This window comes from Lissotriton helveticus, chromosome 3_1 (assembly GCF_964261635.1).
Source record: "Lissotriton helveticus chromosome 3_1, aLisHel1.1, whole genome shotgun sequence".
Classification (NCBI taxonomy): Eukaryota; Metazoa; Chordata; class Amphibia; order Caudata; family Salamandridae; genus Lissotriton; species Lissotriton helveticus.
The window spans coordinates 405,905,955-405,929,846 of NC_136061.1; the positions used below are offsets into that span (position 1 = coordinate 405,905,955).

The 23,892-nt window shown below is 49.4% G+C and overlaps 1 protein-coding gene across 3 annotated transcripts in view; it reads right to left on the reverse strand.

The window, feature by feature from the left end:
- Window positions 1-23,892, reverse strand: part of ORC2 (origin recognition complex subunit 2) — a 334,428-nt gene that overhangs the window by 77,291 nt on the left and 233,245 nt on the right. For all 3 annotated transcript variants that reach the window (XM_078680185.1, XM_078680186.1, XM_078680187.1), the window contains one exon: window positions 13,319-13,451. In XM_078680185.1, the coding sequence (XP_078536311.1) occupies window positions 13,319-13,451 (133 nt within the window). The remainder of the gene's footprint in view (window positions 1-13,318; window positions 13,452-23,892) is intronic.

The following is a 23,892-nucleotide window of genomic DNA, read 5'->3' on the forward strand; positions in this document are numbered from 1 at the left end:
GTGCTTTTCTGATGTACTACACTGATACTACAGAGTAGGTATAACAAAAGATATATAAACAAAGAAAGTAGTATACTACGGACAGTTTCGATTTTTGATGACAGGGTTCTGCATTCACAAAGTTTATTTTTACACACTGGGAAGTATTTATTGGTAAATGCTTGCATTACGCATGGGCCTCCAATGGTGAGCTTGTCAGGTGTACTGATTAATGTTCTAAGAGCAGCGCTGAGCTTGTAAAAGCTTTATTTTGTAAACCAGAAATGAAGGAAAAAAGAAATGCTAGGTTTTACTTTGTTTATGTAAGCTAAATATCGTGCAAATAAATTGAGCACTGTGAATTTCAGTAAATAATTTACAGCGAGACTTCTTTTCTGTGAAATACGAACTTTGAAACCCCTTACAAACATGAAGGAGTACACATGTATGTGTCTCTAACTGCAATATACATTTCCTCTATCCAATACACCCGAAGGTTTTAGAAGTAGGGCGGCTAGATATCATATACTTAATGAATGTAACTTTGAACTTGTGCCAGCAAGGCAATCAATAAGCCTCGCTACTCAACAAAGGAAAAACTTTCAATGAAGTCTACAGTACATCAACAATCATGCATTGAAGCAGAAACCTGAATCTATACTACTATTATAAAGAGAGAACACAAACCTTTGAGCCAGGTAAACTCGGAAACGACAGCGCCAATCCAGGGCGGGCGGTTGGCCCTGAAGCCTCATTGCCCCCGGACAACATCGGGGCGGGCGGGGAGGAGCGGTGACGAGCGGTGAGGAGCGGCGGTGAAGTCAGGAGCGCCAGCTCAAGTAAGGCAAAGGGACACGTAAAATGTCGGGGCGGAAGGGGGCCGGGGGCGGGAGGTGGCTCCGGGACACGGACAATGTCAGGGCGGGCGGGGGCCTGGGCGGGCGGTTGGCCCTGAAGCCTCATTGCCCCCGGACAACGTCGGGGCGGGCTGCTAGTGATATTTATATAGGGGAGCAGGATACATCTGTTTTACATCTTAGAGAATATTTATATATATTCTTGAATAGATTATTTTTTGATTTAATCTTAGTGTTTCATACATTGATGCACATATCATTTTTAAAAATGAACGTAATTATGTTTAAAGAAATATATCAAACCATGAACAATAATAAAGGTTAAGAAATGTCAGAAAATGGCAAAGGATATCAAAAATGTTCAATCGGTACATTGTAAAAAGAAATACACAATGTGTACTATGCAGGAAAATGTAAATGAAATAATGAAAAAAGGAATCGCAAAATAGGGTTTGCTGCATCTGAAAAGCATTTTTATGAATCAGCCCGTTTGTGAAGGCAAAATTGCTTGATGCATGTGCTCCTATGTGTTTAGTAGCCTACTTGGGCAGTATTTTTTAACGGTACACATGTTAAATTGGTTGGCAATTCTAAAGTGTATACCCACTCGGGCATGAATGATAAGACTATGAAGGAGAAGGGACTCGAAGCAAATCAGAAAGTAAACATTAACCTCACCATATGAATTTAAAGAACAAGTTACTTACTTTCGGTAATGATGCATCTATAAAAAACATAGGTTAGTTATAGATTCCTTACCTTAGAATTACCCACCAGGCGTCAGACTGGATCCCGAAAGTTTTTCGCTGACAGTACCCCTGTGCGTCCGAAGGTGGTGTCGGTCGACTCCGCGTCCGTTGACTCCGAATCCGTTGTCGGTGTCGTGGTTGCCGGGATGACGTCCCGGTAGCTGCACCAATGCCGCCCTTGCGCGCTGATGACAGTTCTGTACGTGACTTTTCACGCCAGAAGCGCAGAGCCATGCCTGACACTGACCACTGGTGCACAAAACTAGGCCCCTGGAAGGATGTCCTAAACCGTAGAAGGAGGATGGGTGGGGTGGTAAGGAATCCATAACTAACCTATGTTTCTTACAGATATATCGTAACCAAAGGTAAGTAATTTGTTCATCTGAAAGAAACAGTTAGGTATAGATTCCTTACCTTAGAATAGATACCCCAGCAATACAAACCCCGGAGGAGGGTCTGCGAACTAAGGTCACACCAGAAAGTCCTGGAGAACAGAACGGCCAAAGAAGCAGTCTCTCCGGATTTGGTTGTCCAGGCAGTAGTGTTCGGTGAATGTGTGCAGTGATACCCATGTAGCTGCCTGACAGATGTCATTGAGGGGGACTCCCCGTCCCAAAGCAGTAGTAGCTGCCGGCGCCCTGGTGGAATGGGAGCGCAGCCCAACTGGAGGCTCCTTCTTTGCCAAGGAATAGCAAGTCTTAATGCACAGAACGACCCACCTGGAGATGGTCCATTTGTGCATGGCCCGTCCTTTCTTAGCACCCACGTAACCAACAGAGAGCTGGTCATCCACCCGGAATTATTTGGTGTGATCCAAGTAGAAGGAAAGTGCACGTTCTGGATCCAGACAGTGGTGCGCCTCTCTTCCTCTTTTGAAGGATGCGGAGTCGGAAAGAGGGTAGGCAAAGTGATGGCTTGGCCAATGTGGAAAGAAGTAACCACCTTGGGAGACTAGTTCTAAGGAAGACCTTGTCCGGATGGACAGCCAGAAAGGGAGGCTTGGAAGAAAGAGCGTGTAGCTCACTCACCTTGCGTGCAGAGGTGATGGCCACCAGAAAGGCAGTTTTCAAAGTAAGAAGTCTGAGAGGACAGTTATGTAGTGGCTCAAAGGGAGCGCACATGAGATAGGTAAGCACCAAGTTCAAGTCCCACTGGGGCATTACGAGGTGAACAGGAGGAAAAAGATGAGTAATGCCGTTAAGGAATCTATTTACAACAGGGGACTTGAAAAGAGAAGGCTGATCAGGAAGCCTAAGGAAGGCTGAAATGGCCGAGAGGTAGCCTTTTAGAGTGACCAGAGCAGAGCCCTGCTGGGCCAAAGGAAGTAGGAGCAAGAGAACCTCAGAAAGAGGGGCGGAAAGGGGATCCACAGCTTTTGCTGTGCACCATGCCACAAATTTGTTCCATCTGCAGACGTATACCGTTTTAGTGACGGGATGCCTGGCTGCCAAGATAACATTGCAGACGTCGGGAGGCAGGTGAAACTACATCAACTGCGGACGCTCAATCTCCAAGCAAGGAAGTGAAGGCTGGACAGGTTCGGGTGGAGACCGTCCCCTGCTCTTGCGACAGAAGATCTTCCCGAAGAGGCAGTCTGATCGGAGGATCGATGGCCAAGTTGAGCAGCTCAGGATACCAGACTCTTCGTGCCCAATAGCGAGCCACAAGATGGATTTGGGCCCAGTTGCGCTTGATCTTCTATAGCACTCTGTGCAGAAGTGGTATAGGTGTAAAGGCGTATAGAAGACTGCAACTCCAGTCACCTTGCGAGTGCCGCCTTGGAAATTCCAATGCGCAGAACTGCTGACATTGCGCGTTCTCTTCGGTGGCGAATAGATCTAACCAAGGCTCTCCCCACTGCTCAAAGAGACCTTGCACCACCTCTGAGTGAAGACGCCATTCGTGATCCATCATGCACCTGCAACTGAGCTCGTCCGCCCTGGCGTTCAGGGATATGCCCTGATGTTCCAGCCATGTCCAGAGGCGGAGGGCCTCCTGACAAAGGGTCCACGATGCCACCCCGCCTTGTTTATTGCAGTATCACATGGTGGTGTTGTCTGAAAACCTGCACTGCTCTTTCCTCAACAAAGGGAAGGAATGCTTTGAGTGCAAGATGAATCGCCCAAAGCTCCAGAAGGGTGATGTGGAGCCAGTACTCCGCCGAAGACCAGAGGCCTCTGATCTCCGCCTCCCCATGTGGCCACCCCATCCCAGAAACTCTGGTTGAGGAAGGGAAGGGGATCTGCCAGCGACCCAATCCTGGTTCGTGAGCCACCACTGCAACTGGTGTGCAGTGCCCTCTAAGATCTGGACGCAATCGGACAGATTCCCCTGATGTTGTGCCGCTGGAACTTCAGGTTTCACTGCAGAGCCCACATATGCCATCTGGCATGGTCCAGCAGCAGGATGCAGGACGCCATCAGATCCAGCAGTCTAAGGGTCTTCCTGACCGTTTCAGAATCATAGCCCGAATATCCCGGACTCGCTGTTCGGGAGGATAAACCCGAAACTTTGTTGTGTTTAGAACCGTCCGATGAAGAGGACCTTCTGAGAGGGAGTCAGGTGTGACTTCGACACGTTGATGGAGAACCCCAGCAAATGCAGGAGGTCGGCCGTAGTCTAGAGGTGGGAGACAACAGAACTGGGGCGAGCCCGCTTTTAACAGCCAGTCGTCGAAATAAGGGAAGACTGGAACCCCTAATCTGCTCAGATGAGCTGCGACCACCGCCATCACTTTCATGAACACCAGAGAGGCGCTGTGTGGCCAAATAGGAGCAGAGTGGAGTGAAAGTGCTCGTGGCTTACGGTGAACCGTAGGTAACGCCTGTGGGCCGGCAGGACGGGATGTGGAAATAGGTGGCAGACAAGATCTGAGCGAGCGTCAACATTTTGAACTTCTCCTTCCGGAGGATGTACTGGATGTTCCTGAGATCCAAGATAGGACACAGGCCTTTGTCCTTCTTGGGCACCAGAAAGTAGTGGGAATAGCAACCACAACCTACCCTCTGGGGCAGGAAAGCGCTCAATGGCTCCCTTGGCCAAGAGCGCTGAAACTTCCTGTTGGAGAAGGGCCACAGGATCCTCTGACATGGGATGATACTGAGGTGGCATGGATGGAGGGGTAGTCTCGAAGGGGAGGGTGTAGCCCCTTCGGACTATTTGCAAAACCCATCTGTCCGACGTGATAGTGTGCCAGTGGGGGAGGTGTTGGCGGATCCTGCTGCCCATTGGCGTTTGGTGGCCATGAAATGTTTCACTAGGAAGGTTTGGTGGCTGATGTAGAGGGGGCTGTGGTGGACTGGCCCGCCCGCTGTCCCCCAGAACCACAGTGCAGGATCCCACGTCCCCGGCCGCGCTGAGGTTGAACAGCTTGCGCCGGCCTGTGGCGGGGCACCCCTTCCATAGCCTTGAAAGGGGCAAAAGGCAGATTGCGCAGGGCGGGTGGTGGAGAGGCCCAAGGCCCTGGCCGTAGACCGAGAGTCCTTAAAGAGCTCCAACGCGTTGTCTGCCTTGTCGCCGAAAAGGCAACGGCCATCAAAGGGCATGTCCATAAGAGTGGATTGGGAAGAAAAAGAATTTGGAAAAAGGAGGAAAGAATAACAAATTACTTAACCAATAGGGGATTGTTGATTCTCCTATCTTAGTGGCCTGAGTCCACTATTATTACTGTTCATTTAAAAAACCATCACTGTACAAAGAGGACGTGACTACATATTTTATTTACTGTAATAACCAACCGGTTATTTTTCCGTAGATTCTTTGTTTTTCTTTATCAAATATATACACTATACACCATTATACATACCTATATACACAAATATATACAACAATATAAACACAAAACCACACCACAATTTATACACAAAACAATTCACAAATATTGTCTTCTTCACCCAACAAAAAATACTGTTTAGTATCCTCCTATTCAGTCTAGAAGATACACATAGAGGTAGTCAGACACACGCGGTTCTAAGAGAAATTACACAGAACCTAAAGGAAAATGTGTCAAATGGTTACAAATTCCAAAACATTTTAACATAAAGACTCCTCTGTGGTGAAAGTGTCGACGCGGTCGCGTTTCGGCCTTCCAACAAATCTGCCCTCCTCAGGACAGGGTGATAAGAAACTCCTATAGCCAATCCAATGGCACCCTACGAAAAGCCTCACAATCGTGAGCAAACCTTAATGAACAACTTGCTTTGTTTTATTCCTAGTGCCCAAAGAAGGGGTGTGGGCGCAGGAGGATAGTTTGAGAGCCCTTGCAGGGATCCTACTCCACAATCGCAATAAAGAAATTTCCCTCACGGATCAACTCTTCTCTTAGTATAGTTCCAATCTTTCTCGTACTCCATAATGACGGTCGCCATTCAGGTAAACCAATTACCAACAGGTGGATTGGATATCCCCAGAAAAACCAGTCGATCACAACCAGGTGTAGCGTTGAAGGGCTACTGGCGTTGAAATCTTCCTTCCAAGTGCATCGGAGGTATCCAGCCCATAGCGGATGGTAAACTTTGCTGTATCTCTCCTCTTGGCAACTGCACAGGAGAGCATGGCCTGGGCCTCCTCCAGGCATTGAGGCAGCACTTGCGCAACCGTATCCCACCCGGAGTGGTTGTAACAGCCCAAAAGACATGCAGCGTTTACTGACCGCAGTCCTAAGCTAGAGGAAGAAAACATCTTCATCCCAAGATGGACCAGCTTTTTGGATTCCCTATCAGGTGGAGTGGTAGGGAATGCGCTCTTGGATGTAGAGGCTTGAACCACCAAGCTCTCAGGGGTGGGGTGTTGGGCGAGGAAAGTGGGGTCGCCCTTGGCTGGGCGGTGGCGTCTGGCAATCATCCTGTCCACAGGAGCCCCTGTGTTGGGCCTGGACCAGGTGCCCAAAAGGATGTCCGTGAGGGCTTCATTAAACAGGAGCAGGGGCTCCAAAGAGCTTGCTGCTGATTGAAGCACCACTGTCAGGAGATTTGTCCTTATTGCCACTGTAGGAAGCTCGAAGTTGAGAGCCTCCGCCGCCCTAGGCAACACCACTGCGTATGACGCTCCCTTCTCCATAGCCACAGTAGGAGGAGACAACATGCCAAGCTCTGGTGAGGTATCCAGACCACTGGCTTCCCCCAGTCTTGTTCACACACTAACTGGTGAGTTAAAGGGTCCCCAGACCCATCCCAGTCCTCCTCACCCTCCTCTGGCTGCCAATCTGGTCTCAAAGGGCCAGGGTAGAACAGGGTAGAAGAGGGGCACAAAAGTACCCGTCGGATCCGGCATCAGCCAAGGACAGTCCAGCTCCATGTCTACTTCGAGGTGGAGGCCGGGGTAGACGTCGGCTGGGGACACAGCCGACGCTGGAAGTGGTGCCGGTGGAATCGGCACCGGGAAAGCTGTGACAAGGTCGAACGGCGCCAATCCGGATCCAGGCCTGGATTCAAGGGGACCCTGAGGTGCCGGAGCCACCGGCGTCGAAGGCCCAAGCCCCCCAGCCGAGTCCGCAAGGTCCGAAGGTGCGCCAGCGGGGTCCAAAGGCACGCCAGCTGCGTCGGGCGCTCAAATATGGCGTGCATCACTTCGTAAAATTGACAAAGCTGGGCAGGGGTCGGCCCTATGGGACATTGTAAGGTTCTGAACTCCTGAGGCGGAAGCCGGGAGTAAGATCCTATTTCTTTTAAAATTGATTGTCACTGCTAATAACTTGTTTTTATCGACTTACCCTCTCCACTTAACTGGTTCCTGCAGCGGATTTAGCGCTGCCGTGATACCGGAGACAGACACTCCTTGCCGCCAATCCGCCCAGGCCGCAGGCCACGCCCCCAGCCAAACACAACATATAGACGCTGACTGCTAGCGCCATCATTGTAAGGTTCTGAACTCCTGAGGCGGAAGCCGGGAGTAAGATCGTATTTCTTTTAAAATTGATTGTCACTGCTAATAACTTGTTTTTATCGACTTACCCTCTCCACTTAACTGGTTCCTGCAGCGGATTTAGCGCTGCCGTGATAACGTAGACAGACACTCCTTGCCGCCATTACGTCCAGGCCGCAGGCCACGCCCCCTTCTCGGAGGCCACGCCCCCAGCCAAACACTACATATAGACGCTGACTGCTAGCGCCATCATTGTAAGGTTCTGAACTCCTGAGGCGGAAGCCGGGAGTAAGATCGTATTTCTTTTTAAATTGATTGTCACTGCTAATAACTTGTTTTTATCGACTTACCCTCTCCACTTAACTGGTTCCTGCAGCGGATTTAGCGCTGCCGTGATACCGGAGACAGACACTCCTTGCCGCCATTCCGCCCGGGCCACAGGCCACGCCCCTCTCGGCCCCACACCAACCACCTATAAAATATGTGCCTCTTCCGGACGCGCAGCGGACGCGACGTGGTAAGTCCGTCTGCGCCCGTCCGCGTCCAACCGGGGCCAGGGGCTATCCATTATGCCCACACTATACAATACTCCTCCGCGCAGCTGGCCAAACTCCAAGGTCCGTGGCCTCTGGATGATATTGCGATAGCACGAATCAACAGGCTGGGATTGACTGCCCCGCACACTTCCCCTCGCTCTCCCCCCTTGTCTTCTCCCCCTACCATTTATCTCTGCCCTGACCTATCGGCTCGCCCTCCCCCCACCGCATTATCCGCCTACTACCTTAACACTAGGTCAGCAGTCAAGCACTCCCACGAACTCTTCACCTTATTGGACCTGCACAAACCCGATCTCTTATTCCTTACAGAGACCTGGTTTTGCGACAGTTCCCTTCCCTCGTTATTAGCCATGCTACCTGCCTTATATTATGCTCTTCGAGCCGACCGACCCCCCGGCAAACCGGGAGGCGGCGTCGCCCTGATCGCCCGTGGAGAAATCGCTTTTCAACCTCTAGTTTTCTCCTCCATCGGCTCATCTGACTTCCTTGTTGCTCGTTCACTTTCCTTCAGTACTCCTCTTATGTATCGCCCTCCCTCACTTTCCCAACTCTTTCTTCCCAGTTTCCAAGACTTGGTGGCCACCTTAGCAGTAAATAACTCCTCCATCTTGGTACTAGGAGACTTCAACTTTTGGCCCTCAGACCCGGCTGAATGTTCTACTTCAAAAGAGTTCTCGGAGACCCTCCGCTCCCTTAACTTCGTCCCTTTCGTTCACTCCCCCACCCATGTCTAGGGCCACATCCTCGATCAGATTTGGTCCCTTAATTGCCCTGTAACTTCGCTGTCTATCTCCCCTTGCACTTGGTCCGACCACTTCCTCATCTCATTTTCCCTACTCCCTAGCTCAGCCCTCAAGTCCTCCCTCCCGAAAAACATCTGGGCACGTTCCTGGAACCATGTGGATGTGGCCTCCCTGTCCACCACACTTTCCGCATCCAGATCTTCACGGGTTGTCGTCTGTCGGGCAAGCAGATTCCATCAATGCATGGCTTCGATCAGGCTGCGACTTAGTAGCTCCCTTAAGGCGGGTGTCATCCAGGCGCTCCAACGACGCAAATCGTTAGTTCAACGAGGAACTGAAGGCCCACAAACTCAATGTCCGCCGTGCGGAACGGACCTGGAGGCGAGACTACTGTCCGCACCTCAAAACTCAGTACATCACCCTCTTGGCCTTGTACAAAAAATCCATTTTGGCGACCAAGAATGCCTATTTCTCCTCCAAAATTCTAATGGCCGAAAATCAGCCCAGAGAAATCTTCGCCATTGTGCGCGATCTCGCATACTCTGATCGAGCCACCCCTAAACCCTCTCCCTCCCAGCACTTATGCGATTCCCTCAACTCTTTTTTCCTAGACAAAATCTCCAACATCAAAGCAAACATCCCCCCTCCCTCCTCTTTTGTTGACCCCCAGTGTCCCTCAGTCGTAGCATGCCTCGACTCCATCCCCCCTCTTACTGAAGAAATTTTCCTTTCCCTTCTGCCTATGGTTAAGTCTGGCTCCCCTTTAGACCCTTCTCCTGCACACAACCTGAAACAAATCTACTCTGCCTGTGTATTGCCCCCTCTCACTCTCCTTAATAGCTCACTATCACAGGGCATAGTCATTCCACCCCTCAAATAGGCCATCATCCTGCCCATCCTTAAAAAACCTGGCGCTGACCCTTCAGTTCTTGTTAACTATCGCCCCATCTCACTTTTACCCTTTCTGGCGAAGGCACTGGAGCGCCATGTAACCAGAACACTCAGTACCTTTGTGGAGGAGAACATGGTATTAGCCCCCCGTCAGGCTGGGTTCCGCCCCGCACACTCCACGGAGTCCGTAGTGTTATCGGTCCTCGACAACCTCAGAGAGGGTATGGACACCAATCATCCCCAGGCCCTGGTCCTCCTCGATCTCTCCGCCGCCTTTGACACGGTTGATCATGCCATCTTACTTTCCCGTGTCAGAGCGGCGGTGATTGGAGGTTCGGCCTTGGTCTGGCTGTCCTCCTTCCTGAGAGACCGCACCCAGGCAGTGCGCTTGGGTGATTTTTCGGCGGACGTCCGTGCTGTTCAATGCGGGGTTCCCCAGGGCTCCTCCCTCTCCCCTCTTTTATTTAATTTGTATATTTCCCCCCTTATCTTTGCCCTCCAACAGTGGGAGGTCTCCGTCTACAACTATGCGGATGACCTCCAGCTCATTTTTTCTTTATCCTCATCCCCCGAGTCCATGGCCAACTTCCAGTCTGTTATGATCTTACCACCTGAAGTTAAACCCCGACAAAACAGAGTTGGTGTTGACAGGTGGTTGCTCCAGTCCCTGGTCTTCTCTTTTCTGGCCCCCCTCCTTAGGTCCCCCTCCCCTTCCTCTGTAAAAACTCTTGGGTTCAAACTGAATGACCAACTCACCCTTCATTCCCAAGTCAGCTCTGTTGTGTCCTCGTCCTTTCTCTCTCTCCGTACTATCCGCAAAGTCTCTCGGTTTTTCTCTTTCTCTGCCCCTTAAGCTCATAGTCCTGGCGATGGTCATCTCTCGCCTGGACTACGGCAATGCCCTTTATTGTGGCATGCCCGCTTACAGCATGCGACGACTCCAGTTGGTCCAAAACCAGGCGGCCCGCCTGGTATTCAACTTGGCCAAATCACATCACGTCACCCCCCTCCTTAAGTCCCTACACTGGCTCCCCATCAGAGAACGAGCCCAGTTCAAGCTGGGCTGCATCACCTTCAAAGCCCGGTCCGGCTCGGCCCCTGCTTTTATCTCTTCAGAAATTCACCCTTATGTCCCTGCCAGGGACTTACGCTCATCCGCCCAACAACTGCTCGTAGTACCCCGTTTCAAACGCAAAAAATGGCGAGGCTCGAAATTCTCCACACTTGCCCCTACGTTTTGGAACTCTCTCCCGGTTCACCTCAGATCCTGCGCCCATTACACACTCTTCCGTAAGGCGCTAAAAACTTTTCTCTTTACACAAGCCTTCTCTCCTTAAAACTGCCTATTTCCCGTTAATCCTGCCCTTTGGGGTTTCAGTACTTTACAGCGCCGTGAAACCGACTGGTGTACGCGCGCTTTAGAAATATTTTAAACTCAAACTCCTCACACGGAGCCGCGGGAGGTGGACCCACCCGCATCCCTCGTCGCGTCGGCCGACGGAAGGGGAGAAGTCAGAGAGCGATGATGCTTTCTAGGACTTCTTTTTGTGCTTCAACTTACCTGAACCCGAGTGTGGAGACTTAGATGAAGAATGGTGTTGGCACCGCAACAGGTCCTTAAACCTCCTATTCGACCGGGACCTCGAACGACGCGGAGCCGACTGCTGGGCCTCGAGGAGCTTTAGGGACCGCTCCCGCAAAGAGTTCGGGGCCATGGTCCGGCAGCCGGAGCACGACTTGGGGTCATGGTCGCGCTCCAGGCAGTTGAGGCAAACGCGATGCGGATCCGTTACCGACATCAGTCAGTTACAGGAACTGCAGGCCTTGAAGCCGGGCATCCCTCGTGCACCAGGAGTCGATACTCGAGAAACAAAGTCGACAAAAGTCGAGAAAAAGTCAGTCAAAAAGTGACTGGGGGTACCGCTCTTTCCGGATCTGCGCATGCTGGCGCGGAAAAAGAAAGAACTGACGTCAGTGCGCAAGGTTGGCGTCTATGTAGCTACCGCGATGCCATCCTGGCGAGCACGATAACGGACGCTGAGTCGACCAACACCACCTTCCGACACGCAGGGGTACTGCTGATAAAAAACTTTCCGGATCCAGTCTGACGCTTGGGGGTAATTCGAAGGTAAGGAATCTATAAGTAACTGTTTCTTTCAGTTAGTCAAATGATAGCAAAAGATTGAAAGGAAGAAGGAAAATGCTATTAAAAAATTACTTCGTGTATATACATTTAAGGAATGAATACATGAATGTTATTGCTTAATTGCAATGGAAAGCCAAATTGCATGATAAAACTTGAAAAAGTAAAAGTAGTATCTTTTCTATGTTTACTGTGGGATTCTGCATGTGAGCATATTTAAAAACGGCAATCATGATAGTGGCTTCCTTACATGAGCATGGTGTGTTACAATAGAATCTTAATAAACATTTTGCCAACTGAACTTGCATGGTGCGCTGGCATTTGGTTCTGGAAAAGTGAATGGAATATAGTGGATACATACATATAATTAATGAAAATCTGTTTTGGCAGCATTTCATATTGTCACTGAAGTCCATTGTATAATTTTATGATTGATACTAACAAGTCGAAAAATAAGACTTGCTCCCAAGTACCATGGCAATCTTTAAGACTTTCCTGTTCTGCCTGTAAGATGCAAGCAAATCCAAATACAGATCATATGCTACACTAGGAATGATCTAGGTTTGATGTGTAGCATTTTGAGACATTCCCAGGTTTACTAGATTTAGTAGGTCTGGGAATGGACCATAATCCATGGGTGGATGCAGGGAAACGACCATGCTCTACCCATGGAACACCTCCCAGCTTGTAATGTAATGACACGCATTGCAAGCAGCTGCATTGTGTTATATTTCTTTAAAAAGCCATGCAAGGTGGTGCAAATCGCCCTGCGTGGCTTTGTAGATGTGGAGAAGTGTGGCTCAATGGTTAGAGCGGCAGACCCTGATGCAGAGGTCTAGCCCGGGACCAGGGTTCAATTCCCCACCTCGGCGGGTCTTGGGCTCAAAATTCCACGGACCTGATAATTCTCGCCTCGGTGCCTACTCCAATCATGGAGTCCCACTCTGCAACTCCGGGCAATAGCTTGCTTAATCTCCACAACGGCCCCCACAACGCTAAGGATGCCTGGCCTCCACCTTGGGGGTGCCCAGGAGTGGACACCTCACAGGGAAAGCCAGGATGGGTTCCACAGCGGTATTCGTACAAGCGCCTTGAGACCCTTGCGGGTGAGTAGTGCGCTATACAAGTATCAATTTACATTTACATTTTTTGTAAATATTACTGAAGCCTTTGCACTGTTCTTGCATCGCCTTGCATGATGCAAGGACAAATCAAAGGCTTGATAAATCTGAGCCTAGATCACATCAATGGTAACTACTATGTAATAAGGGACAGCTCTGTGCACATTCACTACACTAAACTTGGATGTGCAGCAGGTAAAATCTACTCATGAGAAAGCTTAAACAGAGCCTCAATAAAGCAGTATTCACTGTGATTTCTGTGCAATGTGGGACACTAAATAACCAAGAAACCTTATACTTTAATGAATGTTGTTCTTTTCAAACTCTATGTGTTGGAGTTCTCTCTTCACATTACCATCAGGATCCCAGTTATTCCAAAAAAACATCCAGTATCTTAAGATTGGAACATTACTCACTGATTTTATGGTGATACTGGGAAAGAACCCGTTAATGACAATATGGGGCGAATCTTGCAAAAGAGAGGTACGGAACTTCTCAAGCAAATTTCTCTTCGATCCCAGCCCAAAAAGAATGATATTGAACCCCAAGCTGCAATAAAAAGAAAAAACATTCAAAGAATCTCAAATGTAATTGGTTAGGAATTTATTTTAGCATTTCCTACTGAGAGATATCTTGTGAGGGCATGCAAAGTGATCAAGCCATCTTAAAGAATGGTACCTTTTACAAAATTCAATGCAGGTCTAACAGTATTTTTTTTAAACATCTTTTTATTAACAAAATAAAGCTTTCCATTTAATGAGACAATACACATAGCAGTGGGTCAGCCGAGCAATAATAGTACAGTATATAGCAAATGTCATACCCTTAGGCCACTAAGAGTTCGAGACTCTTCCAGTGGACCCCCAAACCCTGCCCCCCACCCTCCCGGCGCCCCTACAAACCATACCCCTCAATCAGTTAATAAATCCCCCCGGAAAGCCATCAATGCCTCCCATTTACATGGGCATCCTCTGCTCTGGTACACCACATGTTCAGCTTGTTGACACCAATCAAGATCCCTTTCCCATCCTTCAATTGACGGGGCCTCTAGTCCAGTGTAGCTATATTTTGTATGGCCACCGCTCCCGCCAGCGCTAGCCAAATAGTAGCCCATTTGGGCCACACTACCTCCCCTGTTACTCCCAGGAGAAACCATCTGGCGTTTAATGGGACCTCGGAGCCCATCACCTCAGACATAACCTGCGCAATGGCTTCCCAATACCTCTGTATCAATGGGCACGCCCACAGGATGTGAAGGAACGTCCCTGTCTCACTGCAACCCCTCATGCATTTGTCCTACCCACAAAACTGGATTCGATGCTGCACAGTACTGGGGACATAGGAATGATGGAGAATCCGGAGCTGAACCAGGCAAAACTGTGCCCTGACTGCTATCTCTCTGGGGCTCTGTAGGGCCTCCGCCCAGTCGTCATCTACAGGGAGCCCGACAACAGATTCCCAGGCCTCTCGTAACGGTCCCAACGGATCGGGTGATTTATTAATTAACTTTTTATATGTAAGTGAGATGGCCTTGTCCACCATGGGATCGAGTAGGAGTCTATCTTCTAGCGGAGAGTACTCCGGCAACCACTCCCTCTCCATTAAATGGCAATATAAGGCATGCCTGACCTCCAGATTTCTCAAACATTCCCCCTCATCTGATATTCCGTTTGCATGGCTGAGAAGTCGAGCATCTTCCCCTGTTTCCAAACATCCCCCAGCAGATCTATGCCAATGGAACTCCACCCAAGAAGGCCCTTCAGGCGTGCAGTCTCCAACAAGAAATCCCCTTCCCACAGCCTAGCTTCCCACCCCATCATCTTTGTCGCCTTCCACCATGCCACCAACACTGTCTCCGTGTGAGTGGGAAGACGAGAGTTGCCCCTCCTCTTCCTGTACAGGGCAGCAAGATAGGTGCCCTTCCCCATGGCCATACGATCCACCCGATATGCAGGTTCTTCAGTGGGAGAGAAGACCCATCCATTAATATTGACCAGTTGGTCGCCCAGTAATATTTCTCAAGGTCCGGTACTGTCAACCCTCCCTCATAAACCCCTAGTTACAATTTACGTAGGGCTATCTGGGGCTCCCCCACTACAATGTGTGCTGCTCTGCTTCCACTGCACGGAAGAAACTCTCCGGAACCACAAAGGGAGTATTCTGGAGCACATACAGGAAGCACGGTAGGGCCATCATCTTAAATAAAACTGCACCCCCCATGAGTGACACTGGTAGGCCTCGCCAGTGGGCAACATCCCCTCTCAATCTGTCCAGTTGAGCATGGATGTTCAGGCGCATAAAGTCCGAGTCGGATTTCGTAATCCATATGCTGAGGTACTTGAACAAGTCTTGAATGTAAGGTCTGTACAAGCCGATGTCAGCACCGGTGCCTACCCCGCAAGTACAAATACCAGGGACTTGTCTCAATTGACGCTGTAGCCGGAATAATTCCCGAAGGTTCTGAGAATATGTATAAGCCCATGGAACGTTTGTCTGGGGCGATATGCAAAGAGCAGGACATCGTCAGCATATAGGGAGATGCGCTCCTCCCAACACCCTCCTGTATCAATACCCTGCACCCTCGGGTCGCTCCCCACCCAGGATGCCAGCAGCTTAAGCATGAGCGAAAAATAGGATCAGGGACAGCGGACACCCCTGTCTAGACCCTCTACCAAGGCCAAAGACTCTGGACATAGTCCCATTCACCCTGACCTGCACCCTCGGTGCCGTGTAGAGAAGCCGGGTCCCATGCCCGAAAGGTCGACCCAAAGTCAAACTTGTTAAGGACAGCAGAGAGATACTCCCATTCGACACTGTCGAACGCCATATGAGCATCAAGGGAGAGAAGTGCTGTCGGCGTGTCCAGGTATTGGGACACCGCATGCATTACACCATAGAGGAGTTGTAGATTCAGCCTGGTGCTCCTATGAGGCATGAAACCAAACTGCTCCGGGTGTAGGAGGGATTGGATGTCTAACGGTATTAATCACAACCTTGGTTTTAGGGCGAGCATTCGAGAGCTCTTGTATATACTTTAGTATATTCGTATGTACTTTGTGGACTCTGGAGATCAGCCCTAGGACTGGTCTGCTTCAGTTTAGGGACTTTTTTTCTGTTCAACTGCCTCTATTTAACTGTCTTGATAGAAAACGATCAGCAGAGGTCAGTAAAATACCAGGATCCCTTTAGCATTCTCTAGATTCCAGTCCATAGAAATTGTCTTCCATGAGCACCCGTAGACAATAATATTTTTTTCAAATCTTGGATTTTCAGTGATATGACTACGAAGGCCCTGATTTTATATTCTAAACAGAGCTTTGGGCTATAGCATTTACCGCTGAAAGGCAATATTTCTCTCCATGTGTTCACATACCCGGTGTGTCACGCAGTTTGGTGCTAATTTTCCCTCCATGTTAAAGAACAGTAGATGTTTAAGCATCCAGGCTAATGTGCTGCATAGCTAAATACATATAAGGTCCCAAAGGCGAGAACGATTGCATTGCAAGTGCTTGTTCAAGTTGCATTTACATGCAGCTCTTCCACCACTTTCCCAATGTCAGACATACTGCCACCAGCAAATATTAGGACTGGAAGATGACTCTAAACACAGGAGTTTTGCAGATGGGTCCATAAGGACTAGGAAGAAGTCCTGGAACTTTTAGTAAATTTGCTGCTGTGACCTGTCAGGAAAAAGGGGAAGCTGTACTACCCTGTCAGGAGAGGAGCATGGTCCATAAACGAGAGGAAGATCAACACAAATCCTGGGTAACTAAAGCTTGGACAAAAAGATGCGGTGCACCGATTGTTGCAGGAAGTGGGTACCAGCACACATTTCTGAGGGCTGTGATTCATTTTTCATTGTAAGACCTTTGACGCAGAGCAGGAGGAAAGCTGAAAGTAAGAAAGGAATAAACAGTAACAAAGTGTGAAAGCTAGAATGAAAAGTAACATGTAAGAACACGATAAAGAGACAGGAAGCATAGGGTATTGGAAAAAAGAGGCAGGAGGTGGAATCAACATCAGGTAGCCTTGTTATTTACAACCCTAGCATTCAGTAGCCCTGACTGCGGGCTTCCAAGCACAAATTGGGACCCTGCACTTTTTCGTTTTTTTTTTAATTAAGCATTGACTGGATTTTTTAAAGAAGTGAGTCACAAGAAGACATGAGACTCATGCAGTCTTGAGTCACAAAAGAAGTTCAAGCATTGCAGCAGATCAAGGAGGATTCTGTGGTTGGATAGTGGGCACAGAGGTTTTGCAGAAACCCGCAAAGTTATACATCCAGTTGTGAACCAGATGCAAAAGACACTAGAGCAAAGGGTATCATTTTAAAAAAAGGGATACTTTGTAGTTTGGTTTCTGCCGACACTACTCCAGTGACAGTCCGTTTACAACAAATGTAGTACATATTTCCTCACACTAGCCTTGAGCTATAGATTTACTGTGTAGAAACTGACTGATCCAGGACCCTTATTTGTAGTTATACACAAGTACAGTATAGTTACATCAATGATTTTTTTCATTCATTAGTATTTTTTACTGCACAGTTAAACACAACATCAATTCGGCAGGTAAGTTTCAATTTGTTTATGCGCGACTTCTCCTTCACAATGGATAAAACCGTAGCCAACGATTTTTGTCCTCTTGGACTTCTTCAGGGCAATAGCTATTTGGCCTCTTATCTTGAATATTATAAGCGTTGTTCAGCTCCTTCTCTTTTGGTGAATTAGGAGGATTTATCTTTGTTTAAGACGAAATTCATCTCAATTTCATTAATTTGTAGGTGAATAGATACAAGTCTGTCGTGATCCATCTTGTGCTTGGATGTTAGGCCTAGGTGTAGTACTACAGTTGGTATTACGCCATTCATGACCTTCAGTTTTTTGCCAGCTTGCGTGACAGAGTGGAGTCAGCCGTACAAGATTAAAGTATAGATTTACTGTGTGGCAAATGGGCTTGCCTGTTGGATATCACTGACCTTAGGGCCCAATGTTATTTATTTACTAAGTACCAGCATATAAAAGCTTTTACGTTGGTTGGGGTCTTATCTAAGCCCCAAAGGATGCTAGCATCTTCAGGTTCTTTGCGCGTATCATTTGGTAAACACACAAAAAGAAGGCTTAAAAATAGTCTAACGATTGCCAATTACTGTGGGTAGCACTCCAAACCATTGTTTTTCACTCACTGTGCCATTCTATACTGAGACCTGCCTTATGCCAATCAGCACTGACCCTTCTCCTCAACTGAACAGGCCCTCCCAAATTGCCTGGTATGCCCCTTATAGCAGGGATCATCATTTTTGTAACTGTGACCTACGTTAGTCTGCTATTTCCAAAATACAGAGAGGATATGGCTGGCTGGTTGAGCAAGGCGGAGTTCCTAGAACAGATTAACAGGACAGCCCTCATATAGGCAATAGGGAAGAGGGAGATAAAGGTGCCCAGTGGGGACAGGGAGCATGTGCCCAGAAGAGAGACGGAATCTGGTTCCACTCAGCAAGGGTAAGTGGAAGGGCTGGATGGTGCTGAGCCAAGCAAGAAAGAATGAAACGCCGAATAGAGTGGGATTTCTCAGAAGAATATTGAAGTAGGCACACAAAGCAAAGCATGAGAGAACACAGCAATAAATAATAGTAAAGGTGCGAAGACAAAGAAAAGGTTGGGACAACCTAAACTAAGTTGCGATGTAGGTCAATAAAGTCCTATAAAACCTAGAAGGAGGATTGAATATGCTACTTACCAGTATGCATCTGTTCTTGGCATGTAGGGCTGCTAACATTCATATCTTAGCATTAGATCGCCGCCTAGTGTTGGGCTCGGATGATTGCACATTGTTGTCCTGGAAGAGTCTTCGAAGTATCCTGAGATAGGTGGCTCCTCCCCTGGACTACAGTGCGCATGGGCATCGGCTCCATCCCCAGATTGTTTTTCGCCATTGTGGCAGAAGATGGAGTGAAAAGTGTAAAGGATGTCCATGCTAATGAATAAATACAATAGTATATCTGCAGCTGCGACAGGCACCGGGGAGGAGGGCGGGCGATATGAATGTTAGCAGCCCTACATGCCAAGAACAGATGCATACTGGTAAGTAGCATATTCAGTTCGAGGCATGTGGGCTGCTAAATTCATATCTTAGCATAGAATACATAGCAGTCCCTCCATCAGCGGCGGTTGCCCGTGCCAGCTGCAGAAACCTGAAAAAGTGTCTTGAGAACAGCCTGTCCTACAGCTGCTTGCTGCTTGGAATGCACATCAACACAGTAGTGTTTTGTGAAGGTATGTGGTGTGACCCACGTGGCTGCTCTGCAAATATCCTCTAAAGGAATGTTCCCTAGGAAAGCCATGGATGCCCCCAGTTTGCGTGTGGAGTGCGCTCTGGGGGGTATTGTTAAAGTGCACTTGGCTTTTTGATAACATATCTGGATGCACTTAACAATCCACCTGGCTATCCCTGCTTTGGAAATTGGGTTGCCTTTGTGTTGTGGTGCGAAGGCAACAAAGAGTTGTTTTGTCTTTCTAAAGGGTTGTGTTCTGTCTATGTAGTACATCAACGCCCTCCGTACATCTAAGGTATGGAGCATTCTTTCCGCCACCGTTTGCGGGTTTTGAAAGAATGCTGGTAAGTCAATAGTTTGGTTTAGATGAAACTGTGACACCACCTTCGGAAGGAATTTGGGGTTAGTGCGTAGCACTACCCTATTTGGATGAATTTGAATGAATGGCTCTTGGATTGTGAGCGCCTGCAGCTCACTGACACGCCTCAGAGACGTAATAGCTATAAGGAAAGCTACTTTCCACGTAAGGAACTGGAGTTCACACGAGTGCAGTGGCTCAAATGGTGGTCCCATCAGTCTGGTGAGGACGACATTGAGGTTCCACACTGGAGCTGGCGGTGTCCTTGGGGGAATGACTCTTTTCAGACCTTCAAGGAAGGCTTTAATGGCGGGCACTCTGAAGACAGAGAGGTGCTGCCTGTTCTGAAGATAAGCCGCTATGGCGGATAGATGTATCCGAATGGAAGTGTACGCCAGATTGCACTTGTAAAGATGCAACAGATAGCAGATGATGTTTGGGATAGATGCATCAAGCGGGTTGATGTCATTGGCTGTACAGTAGATGACAAAACGCTTCCACTTTGCAGCATAGCATGCTCTAGTAGTTGGTTTCCTCGCCTCCTTGATGATGCTCATGCATTCTGGAGGCAGGTTAAGGTACCCAAACTCTAGGACCTCAGGAGCCAGATCGCCAGGTTGAGCTGTTGCGGATCTGGATGCTGAATTTCTCCATGGTTCTGCGTCAAAAGACTGGGCGTGAGACGCAGTCTTTGATGCGGCACCACTGAGAGTTCGAGGAACGTGGTGTACCATGCTTGGCGCGCCCACGTTGGAGCAACTAGGATGAGAGTCATCTCGTGCTGCCTTAGCTTTCTTGCGACCAGCGGTATTAGAGGGGCTGGCGGAAAAGCGTACGCAAATTTGCCTGACCAGTTCATCCATATCGCATTCCCCTGCGACTGTGGGTGAGGGAACCTGGCGGCAAAGTGTTGGCATTTTGCGTTCTCTTTTGTGGCAAACAGGTCTATCTCCGGATGACCCCACTGCTGGAAGTACGGGTGGAGGACAGATGGGTGTAACTCCCACTCGTGCATTTGATGGCTGTACCTGCTGAGCAGATCCGCCATCTGATTGTCCTTTCCTGGGAGGTGTTCTGCCATGAGGAAGATGTTCCTCTGAATGGCCCACTTCCACATGCTCTGAGCCAGATGAGACAGCTGTGGCGAGTGGGTGCCTCCCTGCTTTTGAATGTAGTACATCGCGGTCATGTTGTCCGTCCGGACTAGCACGACCTTGTTGCACAGATGTACAATGAAGGACTTGAGCGCCATGAAGATTGCCATCAGTTCCAGATAGTTGATGTGCATCTTCTGTTGCTGCGTTGACCATAGTCCCTGCACTGTGTAAGTGAGCACATGAGCTCCCCATCCCTGGAGAGATGCGTCCGTTGTCAGGACAATCTGCGGCACAGGCTCTTGGAACAGTCGGCCCTTGCAAAGGTTGTGTGGAGTCCACCAATGCAGAGAGTCGTATGCCCGACTGGTAACCAACACTAGGTCTGTCAATTGTCCACGAGCCTGTGTCCACTGATTCGCTAAGCACTCCTGGAGCGGGCGCATGTGTAGCCGTGCGTGAGGGACTATGAAGATGCAGGAGGCCATCATGCCTATCAACTGCATGAACACTCTCGCTGGAAGCGAGTGTTGTGGCCTGAACCTTTGGATCAGGGCCTGCATGCTGTCTATCCTGACTTGGTTTGGCTGAGCCATGGCCGTCAGGGTGTTGATAGTTGCACCTAGGAACTGCCGGACATGTGCCGGCTGAAGATGCGATTTTGGGTAGTTTAGGGAGAAACCCAGATCGTGAAGAAGGTGAATTGTAGTTGACATGTCCGCGGCGCACTGCTGCTTTGACTTGGCTTGTACGAGCCAGTCGTCCAGGTAGGGGTAGACATGGATGTTCTGCCTCCTGAGGTGCGCCGCTACTGTCGCCAGACACTTGGTGAACACCCTCGGGGCTGTTGTGACTCCGAAGGGTAGGACCTTGAACTGGTAGTGCCTGCCTTGAATAGTGAACCTGAGGTATTTCCTGTGTGACGGGTGTAGTGGAATGTGGAAATACGCATCCTTGAGATCTAAGGTTGCTAAGAAGTCTCCTTGGTTTAGCAAGGGAAGAATCTGTTGCAGTGTAAGCATGTGGAAATGTTCCGATAGTATGTACAGGTTGAGGGGGCGTAGATCTAGAATGGGTCTGAGAGATCCGTCCTTCTTTGGAATAAGGAAGTACAGGGAATATACCCCTGTGCCTTCCTCTCCCACCGGCACTTGCTCGATTGCTCCCTTTTGCAGCATCACCACTACCTCCTGCTGCAATAAGAGCAAGTGCTCTGCGGACATAGGCCTTCGCCTTGGCGGGATGTGGGGTGGAGTGGACTTCAATTCTAGGCAATAACCATACTGGACTAGTTGTCGCACCCACCTGTCTGTGGTGATGTTTTTCCAGACGGGCAGGAACTGCTGCAGTCTCCCCTCGACAGGTGTTAGGTGGTCGGGGGGCAGTGACAGAGAGTCACTGTTTGCTTGGAGTAGAGGAGCGGGGGTTGTTGTTTCCTCTGCCGCGACCTCTGTTGCTGTTATTCCTGTAACCTCCCTTGTTCTGTTTCGTGAACGAGGATTGTGCTCCACCTTTTGAGAACTGGGATTGTTGACCCATTTGTCCTCTGGTGACCCCACGTGCACCTGAGCGACGAAAATTGCTGCCACGAAACTGTTGAGACTGCAGGGCCCCCATGGATTTAGCAGTTTCCGTGTCCTTTTTTATTTTCTCTAGGGTGGTGTCAACATCTGGACCAAACAGACTATCAGGATTGACCGGTTGATTAAGAATTGTTGTCTGAATATCCGGTTTAAAGCCTGAGATGCGTAGCCACGCCTGTCGTCTCAGCATAACGCTAGTGTTGACAGCCCTAGCAGCTGTATCTGCAGCGTCAAGCGCACACTTGATGGCTGCGTTTGAGATTAGCTTCCCTTCGTTAATGAGCAGTTGTGTAGCTTCTTGGAACTGTGGAGGCAGGTGTTGTACAACCTGTTCTAGGGTGTCGTAGTGTGCCCTATCGTAACGCGCCAAGAGCGCCTGTGTATTGGCGATGCGCCAAAAGTTTGATGCCTGTGCAGCTACTCTTTTGCCCCCTGCCTCTAGCACTTTGGACTCCTTATCCGGGGGAGGAGCTTCACCCGTTGTCTGGGAGTTGGCACGCTTCTTGGCATTGGCGACCACAAGAGAGTCCAGTGGCAATTGTCCCCGGATGTAGGCGGGGTCCGCAGGTGCAGGCCTGTACTTCTTTTCAATGCGAGGGTTGACCACTCTCGCTCTTGTAGGCTCCTTAAAAATGTCCCCAGCATGTTTGAGGACTCCTTTTAGCATAGGAAGTGTCTTTACTGTCCTTTCAGAGACTGAAAAGGTGTCGAAAAGGAAGTCTTCCTCAACCGGGTCGGCATGCATGTCCACATCATGATTGGCTGCCGCCCTTTCAAGTAGTGCATGAAAGCCTGCTGAGTCCTCAGTCGGGGATGCACGTGCATTAAAGAGCTGCGGGTCCTGCCCCACACCCTGGGTGTTCTGGTCACCAGTGTCATCGTATGAATCCGGTTGTGCATCAGGTTCATCGATAGGGAAATTGTACTGCTCGTCCTCATCATACCCCTCACCCGCAGAGTGTTCTGGGGAGGGAGTAGGGCTCCGTCTTGGAGGAGGCTGGATTGGCTCCGTGAGGCCTGAGGCGTCAAGGGGCACCCTCTTCTTTTTCAGTGGGATGACATAGGAGTCCACTGGCTCCGAAGTGATTTTCCTCTTATAGAGGGTCAGCTTGCCTGTGTCAGCGTCGATGAAATGCTCTGAATCGTCTTCTGATTCGAGTACCCGACGTGGAAGCGGGCCAGCCGGCGAAGAAACTTGTTTCGGAGCCGGTTTGGTTGAAAACGCTTTCGGCGCCTCCTTAGGTGGCAAAAGAAAGAGAAGTTTCCCAGAAGGCTTTGCTGGAGTGTCCTTTTGCGGCTGCGGCGAAGGTATCGGAGCCGACGGGGCAAAGGCTTTCTCCCTGATTCTTTGCAGTGAGTCTGCGATGAGGGACGTCTCACTCACAGTGGGTTTCGTCGCTGACGAGGATGGTCTGATCGGTCCCTCGGATCCGACGTCCTTGTGGGCCTTGTGCGCTTTGGGCGCGGAACCCGTCTTCACCGCCTCCGATTCCTGAGTCCGGGGCGCAGACTTCTTGTGCGTAGCCTCCTTGGAGCCGACTTTGGCGGGCTTGGACGGCGTCGTAGCCGCTGACCCGTGCCGACCATCTTTCTTGGAGGACCCCTCCTCAGGCGTCGGTTTCGATTTTGCAGCATCGGAATCGACGGACTTCTTCGGCTTCTGCGGACCGGAGGTCGACGG